The sequence below is a fragment of the Quercus suber genome, unplaced genomic scaffold (genome assembly GCF_002906115.3).
Source record: "Quercus suber isolate HL8 unplaced genomic scaffold, Cork oak 2.0 scaffold_6, whole genome shotgun sequence".
Classification (NCBI taxonomy): domain Eukaryota; kingdom Viridiplantae; phylum Streptophyta; class Magnoliopsida; order Fagales; family Fagaceae; genus Quercus; species Quercus suber.
The window spans coordinates 1282777-1292215 of NW_027069472.1; the positions used below are offsets into that span (position 1 = coordinate 1282777).

General features: G+C 33.5%; 1 protein-coding gene across 1 annotated transcript; it reads right to left on the reverse strand.

Annotated features, from left to right (window-relative positions):
* Window positions 1–2355: 2355 nt before the first annotated feature.
* Window positions 2356–7259, reverse strand: LOC111988920 (uncharacterized). Its single transcript, XM_065773086.1, has 10 exons — window positions 7020–7259; window positions 6515–6644; window positions 5631–5769; window positions 5338–5550; window positions 5025–5163; window positions 3583–3733; window positions 3359–3468; window positions 3183–3280; window positions 2976–3045; window positions 2356–2633 (listed from the first exon to the last, which is right to left on the reverse strand). The coding sequence occupies exons 1-10, from the start codon at window positions 7110–7112 to the stop codon at window positions 2544–2546; spliced, it is 1233 nt and encodes a 410-aa protein (XP_065629158.1). The 5' UTR covers window positions 7113–7259; the 3' UTR covers window positions 2356–2543.
* Between the last annotated feature and the right edge of the window lie 2180 nt (window positions 7260–9439).

A 9439-nucleotide genomic window follows, 5' to 3' on the forward strand; every position in this document is an offset into this window, starting at 1 on the left:
ATTTCATTTTTCACCGTAAGTTGAAGACTTCGCTTTTGTGAATTCAATTTGCAATAGAAAGTATAATATATAAAATTGATTTTTGGCATATGTTGAGGTAACTTATTTTTTGTATGGGAGTGGGATTATTGTGTTTTTCGTATAAAATAGAATTACTTATGGGCCTCTTACATAGTAATAGCTTTGTGGCAATATGATTTCTTGAAATGAAATTTTCATACTTTGCAAGAACTAAAGGCAATAACCATAGACTTTCACACTCATTCATTATGTAGGCTCGTATCATGAATTTCATCAAAAGAATATCCATGGAGTCAAAGCCAGCATCAACAGAGCTGCTATTTCCCGCATTATGTACGCTGATAATATCATCTTGTTCTCTAAAGCCACAAAATGACTATCAATAGTATTTAAATTATATATATATGAATTATATTATGCTTTTTATTGTATATCTTTAAGTGTATTCATGCATATGCATAGGACTACAAACTAGTTATTTATAAAGTTCTAGTTGTAAGATCAAATTTCTAAAGCTAAAATTTCCTTAACAAAAGAATGCTATAATTAATTTACATGTATTTTTTCTTTTATTTCATATTTCATTTTTCACCGTAAGTTGAAGACTTCGCTTTTGTGAATTCCATTTGCAATAGAAATTATAATATATAAAATTGATTTTTGGCATATGTTAAGGTAACATATTTTTTGTATGGGAGTTGGATTATTGTGTTTTTCGTATAAAATATAATTACTTATGGGCCTCTTACATAGTAATAGCTTTGTGGCAATATGATTTCTTGAAATGAAATTTTCATACTTAGCAAGAACTAAAGGCAATAACCATAGACTTTCACACTCATTCATCATGTAGGCTCGTATCATGAATTTCATCAAAAGAATATCCATGGAGTCAAAGCCAGCATCAACAGAGCTGCTATTTCCCGCATTATGTACGCTGATAATATCATCTTGTTCTCTAAAGCCACTAGAAAAGATGCATGGACTCTATTGGAATGTTTGGAAAAATACTGCCACTGGTCTGGGGAGAAGCTAAACAACAGTAAATCCGAAATCTTCTTCTCCAAATATACTCAAAAGCAAACAGCAAGAGCCATAAAACACATTTTCTAAATGATGAGTATCAAGAAAGATGCAGTTTATCTAGGGGCACCCATGTTTCTATCTAAGTCCCCTTCCAAGCAGGACAACCACTCGTGGGTACCATGGCTGCCAACATTCAAACCCAAGCCCAAAAATGAGGCATCAGCTCATTGACCATGCTCAACATGATTGGAGATCCAATATGGTTTTTGAGCTTTTCGAACATGAATCAACCAAGGCTATCCTATCCATCCCTATTCCTATTAGGTCCAAGCCAGACAAGTTGATTTGGACACCAAACTCCAAAGGTTTTTTCACTATCAAGTCTGCCTATCGAGTTGAGAGTGAGATTACTTCCATAACCCCTCCCACAGGCATCCCTTGGAAAAAAAACTTTGGAAGGCTAGAGCACCAGAAAGAAAGATGTTCTTATGGAGATTGGGTAACAACGTTCTCCACACCAAAGAAAATCTCATGCAAAGAATGCCGATCCAAGATTCTTGTTGTGAACTTCGCAAACAAGAAGTTGAATCCTTTGTTCATCTCTTCATAACTTGTCCTATCGCCAGAGCCCTCCGGTACACCTGTTGTTGGGGCTTCAAGCCTGAAGAACACCAACTAGCTACCCCTGAAAGTATCTTCAAGCTAGTTTTTGAGCCTCCCAAAGCCTACTGCCCCGATGAAGATGTATGGCTCATAACCCTCCAAATAGCTTTTATTCTTGATGAAATACGGTATGTTAGAAACCAATCTTTTCACCAGGGGATCCATACTGAAATCCAGGACGCTATCGAATAGATCCATCGCAAGTTTGCTGAATTTAGAAATCTAACGAGCTCAGAACATCCACAGACAACCCACCCACACCCCCAACCCCACCCCAAAAAAAAAACAACGCCCTCTCTCTCTCAAGCTAGATCAAGATCAATACCAAGTCTGCGTCTTTTTGCTTTCATTACCACAGCCTGCCTGAAACTCTCTTGGAGGTTGTATGGCAGATGTCTGTCTTTGTTAGTTTTTTCCTCTTTCAACAAAGATTGAAGTTTACATTATATATATCATTTTGCCTTCTCCTTATCTCCTTATGGCCCTTGTCTGGTTTGCTACTACTAATATTTGTATTTCTCTTTTGATCGATCAATGATATCAAATAATGCTTCAAATATATACTACTACTTGTTTCAGATCAACATTCTATAATTTTATTTGTTCAATAAGACTGCTTCCATGCTTTTGAGAAGGCACATAACATGGATCCAAATAAATTAATTGCTCATACTGACATTCCGTCAAAATTTCCAATACATTTGGATTTTTAGGTTCCAAAATTAAATGAGAATCACGTCTATAACTGAGCATCACATCACAGCTTCAACTATCTCTTGACAAAGGTCTCTCATAATAAATGTTAATTTATAAAAAAAAATAAAAAGAACGCTTCAACGGATCATCAAGCCTTGCATTGCCTGTGACCCATCTTCAGTGATCCTGTTGGCTTGAATAGTGCTAATGACGCTTGCAATATTACCCTAAAAACATAATTGTCATGAAATTAGAAGCTTGATGAATAGAATATAGTGGTGTTATATCTAATCATTATCTGACAAAAAAATTTACGTCAATAATCAGAAAAGAATGTCCAATTAGTGAACATGAAATCCAGAGAGAATCAGATCAGCAGAGAAAACCCAACAACCTCACAAATGTCTCATTTTATTGACAAACTAAACTTTCTCCAAGACCAACATTAATTTTCTTTACTAGCCAGAAGCCAAATAGATATTTACTATATATTGATATAATACTCTTTCTGGAAAGTAAATAACAAAGGGTGCATATTTATTTCTAAGAAAATGGGGGAAGTTCTTTACCCTCCATGTTGCAAGCTTCGTTTTAAGTGTTTGCCACTGATGCTGCCCAAAAACACGCTCAGTACAACGGCTGCACATCAACCATGAATCAGTAAAAGAACATGAAATTGACATCGGTTATAAGCTATGTACCATACGTAAACACCTAAGAACTGAAATCAGATCTTGCTATAATCAAAGCTACACCACAAAGAGATACGGACTCACCTCACAATAACAACTTGATTCATCTGGTCCATTTTACAGTCAATTAACTTGGCACTTATTGCCTTAACCACCCATAATTCCACCTCATCATCATTGATCTGCAACTTAAATCAATTAAAATAAATGCAACAGGACAACAACAAAACCAAAAATGCAGAACAGTAAAGTAAATTTACCCTAAGTGTATCTCTGATGAGAGCATATGGAATCTGGCCAGATTCATCTGAAGCAAGATCCACCAATGACATTAATCGCATCTTCGCGATACAGTCTTCATGGAGAAGACCTAGACCATTGCAAGGCGCATAAGTTATTAAAGGTGAAGAAGGCTTGGCTCATTTAAAATCACATAATCACATAATACTTATCAAAAAAAAATCACATAATACAGAAAATTTACCATAGCTTTTAAGTGAAGTAGAATTTGCAGCCTGAAACTCCAAATAGGCATCAAGTCTCTGAGTCAGAAAGATCTTCAGAAGCTGATACACCGATGCATATTTAGCATCCTTCTCCAACTGCCCCACAGCAGGCATATCTAGCAAATCACACTGCAACATAGATAAAAATTCATTTCCAGATTTCTAAAAAGCAGAGCAAAATCTAGGCTAAAGGAATAAAAAATACTGAAGACATGCATATATTGATGCACTTAGACAAAGGCAAAAGTGAACTTCGGTGTGGCCAAAAAGCATACAAACAGCATTAAAGTTAACTCCAAAATATGGTCACATTCTTCCAAAAGTAAGACATGTCACACAACCCAAGTTTCTCTATCTAAGAACAAGAAAAGGATGGAAAAACAATAAGAGCACGTTTGGTAGACTATAACGGTAATTACATAGGAATAGGAATAGATATTATAAGGAATACAAAATGCTATAATGTAATGCTTATTATATTCATTTGTTTGGTGACAACACAATAATAGAACCCTGAAGAAAATGGAATGAAAACATTTTAAATCAAACTTAAAGATATATTTTAAGAAATATCTTACTCATATAATTATATTTCCTAAAAAATAATTTTTTTTTTTTTAAATTTGAAAGAGAGATTAGTTATTTTTTATGATTTTTTATTTTCATAATTGTTATGTGCATATAAAAGTTTGTTTAATTAGAAATATATTAATTGTAGAAATTAATATACCTAGTAAAGAATAACTATTACATCCCTTTTAGAGATGAATAGTTATTCCTCATTTTAAGGAATAGCAATTCATAAGGAATGGTTAATCTCTGTAATAAAAACATAACTCAAGTACTGAATAGCTAAACCATAAGAATAACTATTATATTATAATGCCTATTACAGTCTACCAAACAACCCTAAGTGATCCAGCATTGCATTTTCTCAAATTAACCTTGCAAGCAATTACTAGTTAAATAGATTCATTAGATTGCTACTATTGGCTATTTTGTTAAGCTGTACTCAGTTATTCACAGTTCACCTCACACCATTACATTATAAGACCATAAAACATTCTAGAGTCCCCTCAATTATACAATAAATAAGGTTCTTTTGGGTTCACTTAATACACAAAAAGATACAAAATTTTCATTTCTCTGAACGCTCAAAGAAAAAGAGAGAGTCAGGCACCATTATACCATTTAAAACAATCTTACATAAACTATTGAGACCAAAAAGGAAGATATTTTAGCATAATTATAAAAGAAACTTATATAGTATAAAATACTATTACAATGTTAGTAGAACAAAATAGTATTAATACAGAGAAGCCAGAAATGTTAAGCAGCATACTTAGTCGTAGTAGCCAATAAAGCCATTTAGTTCATTTAATAGGAGCCAATAAAGCCATTTAGTTCCATAAGATGATACCTGAAACATGTCAGGTGCCTTCACAAATTCCACAATTGTGCGCACAGCTTCCTCCTTGGCTTCACTCATTGTATGTGCATCTTCATCAGAAAAAGTTGCTAAGTATTTGGTCAGGAATTTGAAGGACTCCTTTCCAGAGCTGAAATTATTTAACCAAAAAAAAAAAGTTAATAATGACATGCATAGACAATAAGAATCCGTTTTATTAGGTCGGTACTTAGTGATAACTTGAAACCACAAGAACGTTTCCCATCCAAGGAAGACAAAGATAAATAATTTCAGTTTTGTGTAAGAGAAACCCTTCCCATCATACCTTTTATTTTCTTTCAAAACATTAGATATGGTCAGAAAAAGGTCCCGCTGATCCGAGATCCCAATACCCCACTCTTTGAGGAAGCTATCAATCTTTCTGAATGAAGGTACAATATGTTCAGTGGCTTTCCCATTGAGTGCCAAATTTAGGGCATTCATGTAAACATGGAACCGGCTGTATGGATTCCCCAGTAGATTATACAGGTTGAACACACTATAGAGAAAACATATATGTTAATTAGACAGTGTCATCAAAACCTTAAAATTAAAATTACAATAATCATGTGACTTTACATCTTCAAGCGCAATGCAGGTTTTTCATTTGGTTGATGAGTAATTTTTGCTGATATAAGCTTTGCCATCTCAAGCTCTTCATCTGGACTTTCAGACTTCGTAACAAGATTGCAGATGACAGTAAAGATGCACTCAAGATCTGTGGTAGAAAACAAAACACTGTAATTCTTTTTCATATTGAATGATGACATTGATGAGTATCCATAAAAATAAACATATGCATTGTTAGTAAATTAATTACCAAATATCGGATTACATGATTGACAAAGTCTACAATGGCCATCATATAATTTGAAACATATTATATTAAAAGATTAGGCAAAAATAATATTTAATTTTAGTACATAAATTGACTAAAGAAATGGGTGCAGCACTTGAAAAGCTTTCTAGCTTCCAATTCTTACATAAGTTCTTTTTTTTTTTTAATTTTACTCTGAACAGTCCTGGATTCGTATCATAAATAAGCTCCTCCATAGACCAACAACTTAACAACAAGCACATCTGAAATCAATCACCCAAACTAGCCATGACTTAAACAAATTGGTAGGTACTCAAGCTACTTGCTTCCTGATAATGTACTAAATTTAAAAATCCTTCCTCATATCCATATATTTGACTTCATGTCAAACTTTTGCAGCCTGTCCAATACCGACAACCGGGTACTATCTACCACCAAAAAGACCAATCCCAACCCTTATCCCCATGCAAATTACAAACCATCAAATTGTTCAAACAACCATGAGTGAAGCAGTTAACATAACTCAAATTCATTACCACATATCATTCACTAAAGTGTTGCTGTGCTTTATACTATTTTCAATCAAAACAAAACTTCTCTAGAAAATTTTTATTAAAAAAAATGAAGCAAAAGCGAGCATTTGCACCTTTGTCGGAAACCTTTGGGAATATCAAGTCAGCAGACGTGAGCATAAGTGACGCCAACTCAAGCCACTTGTTCATTACGATGCATTCTTGAGCTTCCATACACAGCGTAGAAACTTGCCGCTCGGCAACCTGACCAATGACCCAGATAAACAATTTCATACACCAAATCTCTAAAACATACACATAAACATAAAAAAATAATAATAATAATAATTCCTTAGACAAATCACAGAAAGAAAAAACTTGACATCCCATGTTACAATTCCCTTTATTTCCCCCATTTTCTAAGTACCCAAACAGAGAATTTACAGAACTAGACAACAAATCAAAATCTAATGACTACTTCATAAATTTCTACAATCGAATTGAGTACAAATTATAGAAATCGCGAATTCTGCAAAATCTTTAGGATATATATATATATATATATATATATATATATGCACGCATAGATTCCTATATTTATGGGCGTGACTGAGAGAGATGGGTGTGGGGTGTAGGTACCTCAGGGCCGGCGTCGGCCCAGGCGAGCTCGGAAGTGAATCGGACGACGGCGAGGGCGGGATCTTCTTCGGAGGTGGGGACCACAGTCGTCATTGTTGAAGCTCTCTGCAACAGTAATGGATTTCCAAACCCTAGCTTTTTGCAACAGAGCAGAGCAGAGAGAGAGAGAGAGAAACCCTAGGTGAATGGTAAATGGGTTTGGGATATGAGTTGGTTTGGGAGTGTTTGGAAACTGAGGTTTTTGTATGCTCTACTACACCGCTATTACCGTCTATAACTTTGTCTATCTTTTTTATTAGAATATATTTTTAAACGTTTGGCTCTTATGGAAAAAAAAAATTTAATTTTAAAATTCTATTTTTATATTAAAATAAAAAATGTTCGTGAACATAAAATTTATCATGCCAATAGTAAAATCTCACAAAATCTAATATCGTAAACATAAATACATAGTGCCATCAAATTTACGTTACCAAAATCCACTATAATTTAAACTCCTAAAGCTTGTTTTATACTTGTAGAATTTAAATTGTTTTCAATTTGACCAACATTTTTAGTTGGGCGTGGGCCAAACATAACATCCAAAAATGTGGAAAACCTTTTACTTTGAAATTTTATCGACATTGACATGTAAATTTAACAATTTACCTTAATGTGGTTTGGCCTTTTTCATAATTTACTAGATAAAATTTTGATTACTTATCACCCAAAAAAATATATATATATCAATTACTACATTATTATATCGTTGTAGAAGAAATTATTCAATACACCATAAGGATCATGTCACAATTCTCAAACTCAATAAAATAAACATCAAGTGTTTAAATTTATTGAATCAATTGGAAATTATGGTTGTCACAAAATAAGTATATTGAGTGGCAACTTGAGAGGATTAACTTAAAGAACGTTAAGCTAGTTATTACATTTCCTAGTGGTCACTTCAAACAAGTGCAAGCATATTGTATTTTCGAAAGTTACTAAACATGAAGGGTGGCGCTTGTGTCCAGTGGCCAGTTCCACTGGACACATTGCGATGCGGACACATATCCATATCTCAACGTGTCCAGTAGAACTAGCCATAAGCCATTCCCAAACATGAATTATATATAGTTAAAAAGTCAAATAAGCTTTTGTAAGATATTTGTCTAAAGGTGGTAAAATTTGTAGATTTAGAATCATAATGGGACATGATTAGAGGCTACTACGTTAGATCCCTTGGCATCACCAATAGCTTCATTGCAAAGCTATGGGCTTTGGGGATGGTCTAATTCTTGCTAAGGAGTTTAAGCAGTTAAATAATTTAATTGGATGCTTTGAGTGTTGTCCAATTGATGAACAATAATAGTGTAAATTTGTTAATGAAACATTTATTATCTGACTGCAAGAACCTATTAAAAGTTATTCCCAACGAACAGATAGAGCACATATACCATGAAGCTAACCAATGTGCTGATGCATTTGCTAAAATGGGATTGGGTGCTAGTACTCCTTTTGTTGTTTTTATGGAACCACTGCCAATGGTGGAAAGTTTATTGACTTTTGACAAGGCTGATATGTTTTGTAACAGACTTATTAATTTCTAATCTATGCTTATTCCCAATTTTAACAAAAAAAAAAATAGATAAAGTTTAGTTACAAAATTAGTTTTAACCTTAGGCTATACAATATAGCGAGTGAGCTTGATGGTTGAACATTTAGTTTTGGATTTTTTTTTGAGAGAGTTTCAACATTTAGCATCCGCTTCTAACTATCATCAAACTAAGACACCAAACAATTTTTGTTGTACACGAGGATTGAATCTTAGATTTCTTATTCAACTATTAAAGACTTTACTAATTCAGCTAATTGAAACCCACTTTTAAGTTTTAGATTCTTGTTTACTTTCATAGAGGAAGTTGTATTCTAATTATCCAAACTAAAAAGTGTCTTATCTTATCTACAATGCAACTAAAGATGAATATAATATTGTCGCAACAAAAATAAGGAAAGAGATGATTTGGAAACGGTTTCTCCAATATATATATATATACATTTTTAATGGGAGTTTCTTTAAGACTTTTGAAACAAGACAAGAGCATGTTGTTTATTGTGACAATTAAGAGTGCATCAAGCTTGAGTAAAAGAATTAGTTGTTGAACAACGTTTATAAATTATTGAAAAAATATTCACATTAATACGAATCCAACAAAAAGAGTGACTAAGGTTATGTCTAAGAGAAGTTTGAGCTCAGTGCAAGGTTGGCTGGCATAAATTATAACTAAAGAATTAGATAAGATTGGGAGATTGTTGAAGTGTACAGACATATATAGATCAGTCCACAACTAGCTAAAGCTATTTAATGAGCTCATATTGCGGGTGGCCAATAGGTCTCTCTTTATGTTTAATTATTTACTTGTGAGTTCCGGTTAATTCAACCA

What these genes read in the sequence shown, in the direction of transcription:
- LOC111988920 (XM_065773086.1), bottom strand. Translation starts at nt 7,112, where the DNA reads ATGACGACTGTGGTCCCCACCTCCGAAGAAGATCCCGCCCTCGCCGTC. An exon ending in GTTTTGAAAGAAAATAAAAG is followed by an intron (nt 5,164 to 5,337) that starts GTATGATGGGAA and finishes AAATAATTTCAG; the next exon opens with CTCTGGAAAGGAGTCCTTCA. An exon ending in TCATCAGAGATACACTTAGG is followed by an intron (nt 3,281 to 3,358) that starts GTAAATTTACTT and finishes TTTAAGTTGCAG; the next exon opens with ATCAATGATGATGAGGTGGA.